Source organism: Delphinapterus leucas, chromosome 14, assembly GCF_059928025.1.
Source record: "Delphinapterus leucas isolate spDelLeu-1000000601 "Yukka" chromosome 14, BTC_Dleu_Yukka2, whole genome shotgun sequence".
In the NCBI taxonomy this organism is placed as follows: Eukaryota; Metazoa; Chordata; class Mammalia; order Artiodactyla; family Monodontidae; genus Delphinapterus; species Delphinapterus leucas.
Genome location: NC_143142.1, coordinates 6665936 through 6678661, shown reverse-complemented (window position 1 = coordinate 6678661; position 12726 = coordinate 6665936). Strand labels below are relative to the sequence as shown.

The 12726-nt window shown below is 40.5% G+C and overlaps 1 protein-coding gene across 5 annotated transcripts in view; it reads right to left on the bottom strand.

Annotated features, from left to right (window-relative positions):
- The window catches only part of SBNO1 (strawberry notch homolog 1), a 58298-nt gene that overhangs the window by 36823 nt on the left and 8749 nt on the right, over window positions 1-12726 (bottom strand). Inside the window, exons 3-7 of one of the 5 annotated variants that reach the window (XM_022597775.2) lie at window positions 12570-12674; window positions 10601-10913; window positions 6040-6140; window positions 2131-2224; window positions 719-879 (exon numbers count right to left, since the gene is read on the bottom strand). In XM_022597775.2, the coding sequence (XP_022453483.1) occupies window positions 719-879; window positions 2131-2224; window positions 6040-6140; window positions 10601-10913; window positions 12570-12674 (774 nt within the window). Of the gene's footprint in view, window positions 1-718; window positions 880-2130; window positions 2228-6039; window positions 6141-10600; window positions 10914-12569; window positions 12675-12726 lie in introns of all 5 variants that reach the window. The other 4 variants (XM_022597773.2, XM_022597774.2, XM_022597777.2 and 1 more) reach the window with 4 other exon arrangements.

Below are 12726 nucleotides of genomic sequence, written 5' to 3'. Positions count from 1 at the left end.
ATGCGACTCATTTTATTGTGACATTTGCTTTACTGTGGTAGTCTAGAACCAAACCTGCCCTATCTCTGAGGTCTGTGAATTTTTTTCTTGCTACCCTCGTATGTAGCAGGTAATTAAAGTTAAAAAATTGGTGAGTATTCTTCCATAACTTTTCAAGGACTGTACAACCAAATACAAACTTTTTTATAAAACATAAATATGGGGGATGGTTGCCTATTTATTTTACAAAAATGGAATATTTCAGAAATCCTTTCAAGACAATTGACATAGTATAAAAGCTGGTAAAACACCCATATGGTAATACCAAAGGTTATTCAATCACTCCCCAAGGGTGTGAGCTTTCAAATCTTTTCTAGCTTTTAGCCACTGGGGGGAAAAAAAGCTGCAACAAATAGCCTTATATATATATGTTCTTATCTAATAGTTCTATGAAACAGACTCGCATGGAATTGTTAGGTAAAAGGATACAGGTATTTTTAATTTTAATACATGTTCCCAGTGAATTCCAAAAAGGTTATGACAATTTATCATTTGCACTAGAAACACATTCCCCACATCCACACTACCCCTTTAATTTTCTAACACATAAAACTTCTATAAAAATCACATTCACAAGATTTTCATGCAAGGAAAACTTAACTTTGAATTAAAACAACTATACATTGTGAACTAAAATTAAAGATAAAAACTGTATGTAGTTATAAATTACACAGCTTACCTGGGCTGCATATGTAATTGCCTCAAGCTGTAATGCTGATAACCAGCCATTATCAATGGTTTCTTCAGAAATAGATGTTTTGTACCAAACATCAGGAGGAGTAACACTGGATAAAGAACTAGTTTCAACTACAGCATCTGGGTGACGCAGGCCAATTTTTACTAAATAAAAATTTAAAAGTATTTCATTTTAATTATTCTAAGTAATAACACTTCCCAGTCTTATCATAAGATATTGCAATATTTCTCCTGACAGAGAAAATATAATAAGAAGTAACTATACGCCCTGGGATCCTATATAAAGTCACTGACTGATGGTAAAGTACTGTTTAAATTTGACTAAAATTACCTATTTATCAACTACCTATGGTTTAAATAGAGACTTGCTGATTAAAAAGATCTAGAAAAATACCACCGCAGTTCATACCACCAGGTTCTCCAGTAGTAACAGAACATAATCCTAGATTAAAGACATCATTTTAAATAACCAGGAAAGTATGGGACCTTGGAATCCATACATAGTTGGTAAATAGAGATTTTCAGTTTAAGTGGTCTTATTGGTGACGTTTTATAGAAAGCCAGAGTATAGGAGAGAAAAATTCTAGCCATAGATTTTTTTCCATCTTATTACCCCCATAAAATGAAAAAGTGAAAAATTTTACACAAAAACTAAAAATTATTCATTTTCAACTTAATACAGTGGCCACTAAAATAATGAATCATGGTCATTATGGGAAAAAAGGAAGCAATGGTGTTAATTTAAACCACTGAATTCGAATAGCAGATTTTATTTTTAAGATTCCCATGTTTTTATAATTTGCTTTAGATAAGCTGTGTAAACTATAAAGCTAAGATACGTGTTTACATTTCTGTAATTTACTATGATTTTATAATCACTGCTGATATGAGCAAAATTAACTTGAAAGGAAAAAGCCTTTTCACTCCTGGTTTTAAAAGACTTCATTCCAAAGCAAAGCTCTAAATTTCTGTAGGAAAATTTAAGAACTCACAGAATTTTCATGTAGCTATTTTAAAACATATTCTAGTTTAAAACATACTACAGGGCTTCCCTGGTGGTGCAGTGGTTGAGAGTCCACCTGCGGATGCAGGGGACACGGGTTCGTGCCCCGGTCCGGGAAGATCCCACATGCCGCGGAGCAGCTGGGCCCGTGAGCCATGGCCGCTGAGCCTGCGCGTCCAGAGCCTGTGCTCCGCAACGGGAGAGGCCACAACAGTGAGAGGCCCGCATACCGCAAAAAAAAAAAACAAAACACACTACAAAGCTCACACTTATCAAATTCTGAGGTACCCAACATGGATAGATCTTAATGCATAATAATGTGTGTGGCAGTTTTTTAAGTTCAAAAGGAACCCAGAAGTCTTTCATTATTTTGACAAATCCCAAAGACATACGTTTTATTGGCATATACTCTGCATAGGTTTCCGCATGACCCATTTCTTCTTCATCTTCTTCCTCTGGTTCATCTTCCTCTTTCACAACAGGGACCTTCTGTAACAGAGAGAGCAAAATCAACTAAGTCCAGAAACTGGAGGCCCAGCCAACACACAGAAAAACTCTTCTGTAGGAATACCCACTATCTTCAATCTTGGAAACAGGACATACCACTTCTATATTCCCTAATATCTGAGTCAGAGTCTATGGTTTCCCTGCTCCTCCAAAGATAAGCAGAGATAATCCATGACCTGCTCTCATCGCAAACACACAACTGGGTCACCACAGGGCTCCACCACCTTCTCAAACTACCTTCCCCTTCAATATTACCTGCCAGCCTCCCTGATGCCCAGAAGTCTAACCTCCAGTCCTCAATCTTCATTGCAGTTCCAGGAATAGAAAGAACAAGGGGTCTGGAGAGAAAAGGTGGATGAGCCCCAGCAGCACATCCTACATTCTCATGGACAGGAACTCTCTTTAAGTCTCACATCCCACCCTCTTCTCAGTTACCTTCATCTGTTTCTTTCCCTTAGATCCTAAAACCAAAACCCTAGAAAACTCTGGAGTTTAAAGGTTCTTCTAAAAGACAGAGAATTTACTTCAGACATCTGTGTCTCCACAGACACAACAACAATCATACAGAATCCTATATCACCTACTCTCCAAACGTCAGCACATCTGAGAATAAAATGAGGAGTTATTAGTAACTTACACCAGGAAAACAGCAGTAAACCCAGACTGCCCCAGGCAAAGTGAGTGAATGGTCAATATAGTCATGTTACCTTGTGTTTCTCTACAGAATCTTAAAGAGGTAGAGGCAGGGAGGAATAGGGGACTAAGAAGCGCCTGAAAAAGCTGCTTTTCACTATCAGTAAACCATAAAGGGAAGCTCTTTATTAATGTGGACTTGATCAAGGAAGAATGTAGGGAAGAAGCTGTGGGACCCAGTATACCAAGGAAGGGAGGAGAAGGACAAAGAGAAAACCTAGTCAGGACCTACAGGTAATGCCAAGGACACATGGCATTAAAATGTAACATCAGGGCTTCCCTAGTGACGCAGTGGTTAAGAATCCGCCTGCCAATGCAGGGGACACGGGTTCGGGCCCTGGTCCAGGAAGATCCCACATGCCGCGGAGCAACTAAGCCCGTGCGCCACAACTACTGAGCCTGCGCTCTAGAGTCTGCGAGCCACAACTACTGAGCCCACGTGCCACAACTACTGAAGCCTGCGCGCCTAGAGCCCGTGCTCTGCAACAAGAGAAGCCACCGCAGTGAGAAGCCTGTGCACCGCAACAAAGAGTAGCCCCCGCTCACTGCAACTAGAGAAAGCCCGCGCGCAGCAACGAAGACCCAACGCAGCCAAAAATAAAATAAATAAAACAAGTTTATCTTAAAAACAAACAAATAAATAAATAAAATGCAAGGTCAGGCTCCTCTTTTATTTTATTTTTATTTTACTTATTTATTTTTATTTAGTCTAGAGCAGCATATGATGGCACATAGATGCTCAATAAACGTGGGAAAGAAAAGGGAGATGTGAGATAAACATCCAGCCATCAACTCATGGAGTCCTTAGAAAAAAAATCCAAAGAAACCCTGAATGTTCTCAGAAAGTATGCCAAAATAAAACCCAGTTTCAGAAATAAGAGATGAAATGGGGCTGGCCAAAGAAACAGACCCAGACCCCACTTCTGCTGTTATCTGTGTAGCCTTGGGCAAATTACTTACATTCTGAGTCCTGCCCATCCCCCTTTGCACCTTTTCCTCATCTGTAAAATAGGAATGCGCACTGTGCTAAATGACCAGCCGCCTTTCTCCCTCTACCTTGTCTTTCCCTACCTTTAAAAAATATATACTGCAGGTATATAATTGGAGGATTAGGTGGTAACACAATACGGTCACAAAATCCAAGGACCAGACAAGTAATATGTCTAAGCCAGCTGGATGTAAAATGGCAACTGACACCAAGCTTAGGGTCAAGGAGATAAATGAAGGGGAGGGAGACTGTGGTACACGGGGAATGTGTGACCAACATACAAAGTAGATGTTCACTACTCAACTCTAAGCATGTTAACACGAAGTGAGGAATGTGGGCCCAGGATTATCAGGTACTCCTATTTTTCAAGAGAACCTGGAAATCAGCATTTTATGTTTGCAACACATTCAAAAATTTTCAAAATAATGTGGATGCCAAACAAAACACCTGTCAATTGGTTTTCATCCACAGGCTACCAGTTTGCAATCTGTTAGATGTCTCTTAACTGCTAGGACAATATAGAACTTTTGGCATGTTATGGGCAACATGGGCTGGACTGGGAACTTGAGCACTAAATAATCTTAAAGAAAAATGCATTCTTATTTTCCAAAAATCAACTTCCAAGTAAGCTGCTGGCACTCAACTGTTAAGTAAACTGATACTGCCAACACTTGCTCTCCTGGTCCCCATTCAAAACCTCAGGCACAGGTTGCTTTGCTGTCTCTCCAATTCTGTATTTCATTCCCAGTCTTACCAATCCTCTGGTATCATTATGTGCAGTCCCCTCTTACTTTCTTTTTTCCTTTCCCCTCATCCTTTCCAATCACCTTTGCAATCCCTGACGTTTAGTTCCTTATCACTTCCCTTCTGGACTACTTAACCAACCTCCTAACCTGTCTCTTCTTCCCAACACATCCTGAGTCACTAACAGGTCCCTCTGCTTCTAGGGGCCTCACTGGTGCTGCTCCAAGTCCCAAGTCCATCAAATTCAATTCAGGACCCTCCACAGAGCCCCCAGTCAACCATTCCAATTTCTTCCTGCAAGCCAAGTATCCTAAGCATATAGCTACCACCTCCTCTGTGCCTATTAATGCTGTAGCTCCCTTCCTAAAATGCCCTCTCAAAGTCTCTCCAGACTCGACACCCAAACTCCATGACATTGCCTCCATAAAATGAAGTCCTGGATTTCCCTGGTGGCGCAGTGGTTAAGAATCCGCCTGCCAATGCAGGGGACACGGGTTCGATCCCTAGCCTGGAAAGATCCCACATGCCGCGGAGCAACTGAGCCCGTGCGCCACAACAACTGGGCCTGCACTCTAGAGACTGTGCTCTGCAACAAGAGAAGCCACGACAATGAGAAGCTTGCGCACCACAATGAAGAGTAACCCCCGCTCGCCGCACTAGAGAAAACCCATGCGCAGCAACAAAAACCCAACACAGCCAAAAATAAAAACAAACAAATAAATAAATTTATTTAAAAAAAAAAAAGTGAAGTCCTCCTAGGCCATCTGAGTCTCATCTTCCTACAAACTCATAAGCCCTACTGCGAGCATCACTATTTACCTCTTGCTGTACCTTATATTACTACTTAAACCATGTGGCATTAATTATATGTTTATTAAAATGGGGAGCCAGAAACCCACCACACAGAGGCAGGGTTATACACTGCGTAATTATAAAATACACGCAAAGAATCAATTTACCTGAAGCATATAGCATTTCCAAAATGTAAAAATAATGTTAACGTATAATTACTCACAACTAAACCATTATATGATCTGACATCCCATAACCAGCTATATAATAAGGCTCAATCCTAAAATGAACATAATTATCAAATACTTTTAGTTACTCCACATTGTCCTTTTTACTTACCAGATGAAATTCACAATAGAAAAGTGTCAGTACTTTGTATAATACTCTATCAAATCTGTATCTTATATTCACCTTGTTTAGCATATATTAATTTATTCCAGTGAGGTTTAATGCTTGTTCATTAGTTTATGTAGCTGAGAAGCTCCCCTTCACCCCAAAAAGAGTTTTCTGAGGGCTACACTTAGCCAAGTGTACTTTCATACCACACAAAAATACAGATATAGCTTTTGAAACTCACCATGGTCGGGGAAAAACTCCTCATTTTCATGTCATTTATCCATATTCTTGCTACTTCTTTATTAGAAGACTCTTTCTTTACTGTGCCATTGCTTACATCAGCTGAGGGGGAGAAATAATGTACATTTTATAACAAAATATCTATTTTCCTACAGTTTTTAAAAAATTCAGTAAAGTTTACCCACTTCACAAACCAAAGAATACCAATATGCTCATCTCTAACTTAAATTAAGCATAAGGATAAAAATACTCATGCTATATGTCATTACGGAGGTAAGAATTAACATTAGAAAACAACTTAAAAGGAAACATGTGCACAGGAAATTTGAAAACTATTTATCAAAAAGACACCTTAACCAGAACGCTATTTGGCAGTTTATTTCAAAACAATTACCCACAGCCAGCGTGTGACATGCTGTGACACTTCACTTGGTGCAAAACCTGGTATTATCACCAAGATAGAATCAATCGCACCTGATCTGGAGGTACTTACTAACTTTCAAGGCAAAATAATTATTTCTGGAAGGGAAAAAAAAAAGTTTGGGAACTCTACTGTCTTCCCTCAGAATAAAGATCCAAAGAATGAACCTGTTCTTCTATACCAGTGGTTTGCAAACTCTTTTAAGATATAGCACAAGAACCTCTCCATCAAAGTATCAATCAAAGTAGAACTATGGGGCTTCCCTGGTGGCTCAGTGGTTAAGAATCCGCCTGCCAATGCAGGGGACATGGGTTCGAGCCCTGGTCCGGGAAGATCCCACATGCCGCGGAGCAACTAAGCCCGTGCGCCACAACTACTGAGCCTGCGCTCTAGAGCCCGCGAGCCAGAACTACTGAAGCCCACGCACCTAGAACCCGTGCTCTGCAATGAGAAGCCACAGCAGTGAGAAGGCCGCGCACCGCAACGAAGAGCAGCCCCCACTCGCCGCAACTAGAGAAAGCCTGCGCGCAGCAATGAAGACCCAACAGAACCAAAAATTAATTAATTATTTTTTTTTAAAAAAAGAACTACTTGGTTGAGGAGTTCTGAGCCCCTGTAACTAGCCTCCATCCTCCAAGTATACCTGAAGCACTCCCAGTACCTGGTATTCTTGCAATTACAGTGTGAAAATTACACCAGGAGAACAGATTACGACCTTATGTATTCTACCAAAAGATAGGGAGTATTTGGGTGGCCTGTCACTTGGGACTACAAAATGGCTGGGATTAAAGTGTTAGCAAAATAAGGAAGCTGGTACAGAGATAATAAATTTACTTAGGAGCACAGATCTGTTTAATATAACTGTGGGAGAGCCACTGAACAGTTCATAGAAAGAGTTACAGGACTGGAGCTCAACTGAGAGATCAGAATCCAAAGAGACACCTAAAGGGCTAAGGGCTCCAAAAGGGGCAGAGAACATGCAGGGAATTCGCTGGCGGTCCAGTGGTTAGGACTCCATGCTTTCACTGCCGCTGAGGGCCTGGGTTCAATCTCTGGTTGGGGAACTAAGATCCCACAAGCCATGCGGGGCGGCCAAAAACAGAGAGAGAGAGAGAGAACATGCAAAACCTCGCTCTTTGCAGTTTGATACTTTTAACATTCTTCCCTTTCAGTAAAAAGATGACCCTCTCCTACAACACAAAAGTTGGTTTATCTTCGGCATTCACTTACCATGTTTCTTTTTCAGCCCTGGTCTAGTCTGACAATTTCTCAGCCTTCCACACAAGGATGGCCTTGACTTGTCTTTTAAGAAGTATTATACTGGATGTGGGAGATGTTACTGTACTAGATACTACTCGGTCAGCTCCAAAGCTCTTTTGTTTTGCTCTCTAAACTCTTTCCTCACGATGGCACAGCAGCAGTCTTTCTCCTCATTAAATCCAAAGACTTTAATGAAAAGCAGCTTCTACTAACTGCTGATCACCCCTAAGTCTCCCAGGAGCCATTCCAGATGCTGCCCTGCACCTCAGCTAGGTCAGGGCCGTGGTCCTGCTCTCCATGGCACAGAATGGAAATCAATCCTGAGACAGTTAAAATAATTTCTCAATGGGCATCTAGCTGCCAGGCTCCAGTCAGTTCAGGACAATAACCTTAAGAGTAAAACTACAGCCAAAAGGCACAAAGGTATGGACTCAAAGATTAGATTATCTGATATTTTTAATTGCATTTGTCACTGAAGACAAAGTTAGTTCTGTATCACCTACAAACACTCCTTGCTCATTCCTTTAGAATGCCCCAGCCCTCTACTTTGTTATTATTTTTTTAATATTTATTTATTTGGCTGAGCCAGGTCTTAGTTGCGGCATGCGGGATCTTCATTGCCGGGTGCGGGATCTTTAGTTGTGGCACGCGGGATCTAGTTCCCTGACGAGGGATTGAACCCAGGCCCCCTGCATTGGGAGTGCAGAGTCTTAACCACTGGACCACCAGGGAAGTCCCTGGCCCTCTACTGTATAAACACAAGCACATTAGAACTTCCCAGCAATCAATTCTGCTACAAAATTATATATCGGGTGTTAAAACTTATCTCTCTCAATTGGAAAAATAAAGCAGCTGTTTGGAAGGAGGAACTCTCTATTCAATATCCAGCACCCCATTCCAAGAGCCTAGTGGGATGCTATGTATTAGTTATTAGTATAAATCACCAGGCAGGGAGTCAAACACTATTTAGCTCAATGGAAAAAGGAAGGAAAGAATATCCCTCTTAAGAGTTCACGTTTTGGGAATTCCATGGCAGTCCAGTGATTAGGACTCCGCGCTTTCACTGATGAGGCCCAGGTTCAACCCCTGGTTGGGAAACTAAGATCCTGCAGGCCGAGTGGCACAGCCAAAAAAAGAAAAAAGAGTTCACATTTTTCAGTTTCTAAAACTATACTACTAAAATTTGATATAGCCAAAGTTAAAAAAAAATTCTATTTTACCCTTAAAATTACCTTACTACACTAAACACAAAGCTTCCTCTAAGCATTCCACTTAAATACAAGCTCTTCCTGCCCCATATTCCATTTTCTATTTTTCTCCACGTGCCTACCCCTATCTAACATACTATATACTTCATTTATTTTGTTTATTGTCTGTTTTTCTCCACTCAAATGCAAGCTCTATGAGGGCAGAAATTTCAATAGTTTTCTTCCCAGCCATAGTCTCAGAATCCTAGAACAGGGACTTCCCTAGCGGTCCAGCGGTTAAGATTCAGTGCTCCCACTGCAGGGGGCATGGGTTCGATCCCTGGTCAAGGCACTAAGATCCCACATGCCTCGTAGTGTGGCAATTAATAAATAAATAAATATCTTTTGAATAAGTAAGCAATAAAAAAGCCACTCCAGAGAAGAAAAATTAACTGTAAAACTTATAGTGTTTATGCATAAATGAATTCCTAAAAAAGAGTGATCAAATCACTGTTGAGCTTTTTCTCTTTAGATCTAAACCTACACTTAAAGCATTATGGATTAGCTAGTGGTAATGGTTACACAACTCTGTGAATGTACTAAAATCCACTGAATTGTACCCCTTTAAAAGGTACAATGGTATGTAAATTATCTCAGTAAAGCTATTATTAAAAAAGTATTTTGAGTGCTCACTCTTCAAAGAAAATATAGTGAATTACTATTCATTTTCATTACAATGAAAGTTTATATATTTTAAAAGAAAACTGACTAAAAAACACAACTACCGACATACAATGAAGCTAATGACAAGCAAAATCATAAAACTGTAAGAGTTAAAGTAGCGAAGTATCAGTTTAAAGCCCATTACACCTCAAGCATGGTCCAAGGACCACCAGCAACAGCACCTCTAAAAGCTTATGAGAAATGCAGAATCTTGGTCCCCATCCCAGACCTACTGAATCTGACTCTGTTTTTGTACAAAGATCCCCAAGTGGGACTTCCCTGGTGGCACAGTGGTTAAGAATCCGCCTGCCAATGCAGGGGACACGAGTTCAAGCCCTGGTCTGGGAAGATCCCACATGCCGCAGAGCAAAGAAGCCCGTGCGCCACAACTACTGAGCCTGCACTCTAGAGCCCGCGAGCCACAACTACTGAGCTCACGTGCCACAACTACTGAAGCCCGTGCGCCTAGAGCCCGTGCTCCGCAACAACAGAAGCCACCGCAATGAGAAGCCCGCACACTGCAACGAAGAGTAGCCCATGCTCGCCACAACTAGAGAAAGCCCACACACAGCAATGAAGACCCAAAGCAGCCAAAAAATAAATTAAAAAAAAAAAAAAACTCATTAAAAAAAAAAAAAAAGAGCCCCAAGTGACTCAGAGTTATAAAGTTTGAGAAGCACTGATTTAAATGACTGAGAAAAATGTTAACCAGTTATTCACAATTTATAAAACTGAGATCTCATGGTGTTCATGTAGCCACTTGATAATTCCACACTTCATTTTAAAGCTTAAGGCTAAGGCTTCTAAATTTTTGCTTCCCTTGAATTGCATAAATACTGTAAGACTAGAGTCATGCAGATATCATCTCCTGTCATGACTACTTCTTTAAAACCTAAGCAAACCCTTAAAAACACACTGACATATCTTAACGAAGGCAAGCAGTTGACACTATTGAAAACAAAAAGACTTACTAGCTGCTGTTGCAACTGGCTGAGCAATATTAGCCGGTGGCTTCAGTTTCATGAGTTCGTTCAGACTATTATTTTTTAGTAGGTCCTTCAGTTGAACCTGGTCTTTTGAAGGTGCAGAGGTCATGGCATTTCGTGCTGCTGGTGCTGAGACTGAAGGACGTGTGTTTGCAGTAGTCTGAATGAACTTTGTTAAAGTGATGGTTTGCCTATTCGTGGTTACAGGTGGTGTTTTAGTCATTACAATTGTAGATCCCAAAGTCGGAAGCTGATTTATTTGATTCAGCACAAATGTTGTAGTAGATGGAGGCTGCTGCTAGAAAAGAAAACCATATACATCACACCTGTGAAAAATTCTTTATTCTCTAATGCAACCCATATCCACAAACACAACAGGCCATTTAAAACTCTAAAACTGACTTATTAAGCATCTTACGCAACCACTGGCACTTTGGTTCTAATAAATATCATTAGATATAAACTACCTAGTTAAAATACATCATTTGAGAAAAAGAAGGTGTAATAGTTGTGTTGGGGGCAGCAAGCATAAAATGAGAGTATCCTAAGCAAGCTGTGATGTATAGTCACCCTACATAACACAAGGACTAGGAACATAATTTCTGACCCCAGCACTGTCCCCAACTAATCAGATAACCTTAGGCAAATCACTTTACCTCTGGAGGCCTGGGGTCTCTGAGGACCATTTTCCATTTCTAACATTCTATGATTCCTGTCCAATGCTTTGTCTGCTATCATACAGACTATACTACTGTTTAACTTAATAAGATAAGACCACCAAGCAGAGTTTTAAATTCCTATGCCCCATGAATGATCCACCCAGGTAAATCACAAATATCAGTGATAATGCGGATGCTTCCTTTGAGCCTAAGGCAAAGCTACATAGCATTTTATTTTTATAGTTGGGGGGTGGGAGTTAGGAGTTGAACAAAAATGAACAAAAAAAGTCAAGATTTGAGGATAACAAATGTCTGTGACTTCAACCAACTAAAGTAAAACACAGATTTTTTTTTTTTTTTTTTTGGGCAGTACGCGGGCCTCTCACTGTTGTGGCCTCTCCCGTTGCAGAGCACAGGCTCCGGACATGCAGGCTCAGCGGCCATGGCTCACAGGCCCAGCCGCTCCGCGGCATGTGGGATCTTCCCGGACCGGGGCACGAACCCGCGTCCCCTGCATCGGCAGGTGGACTCCCAACCACTGTGCCACCAGGGAAGCCCCAACACAGATATTTTTATAAATTTAAGTCTATTTTTACTTCTTTCCCCCTTCAAGTTATTTGCTAATGACTTCTCTAACAAGAATCTTCTAGATTACCATTAATTTTAAATGTAACTCTCAACAATAATTTATCAAAAGTTATCAAATTTTAACCAGTCCAATACTTTTATACCACTAGAGCTTAAATTAATAATTGCTATGCGTAGGGAGTTTCCCATGGCCTACTGGTTAGGATTCAGGGCTTTCACTGCCGTGGCCCAGGTTCAATCCCCGGTTGGGGAACTGAGATCCCACAAGCCGTGCAGCCCAGCCTACAGTAACGACAACAATGAAAACTGCTATGTTTAAAGCAAGGTCAGTGGAACTCTACATTTAAAGCACAATAACAATCACATAAAAATTATATATACCAATGGACAAAAGCTGAAATAAACAAGTAAAAATGAAGTGTAGTGGGTTAACGTGTGGTTCACCTTTACTTTATGAATTTTCTATCACTTGCAATAAATAACCTAAAAAAATGGGGGTTTCTTTCCCCTTAATCTTTTGATCAACATAACTACCAGAAGAGTGAAAGAAACGTTTTATAAAGTAGGAGGTGAGAGTAGATAGAATACTGGGAAAGAAGCAGCAAAAAGCAGAACTAGTGAAATAAAACTATTTCATATTTAAGGTTATTTTCTTACTACAACCCTAAACTATTTTCATAGTAATGCCAAATCTAAATAATTCTTACCCTAACATTTAATAGTGCTGGAGTAGGTAGCGTCTCTGGTTCTTGTTTAACAGGAACTGCTGCTTCAGTCTCCAAACCTAGTTCTAATGCACTAAGTGGCACTGACTGGAGAGAAAACAACATCAGAGAAAGAAATAAAGAATGACGGCAGTGAATT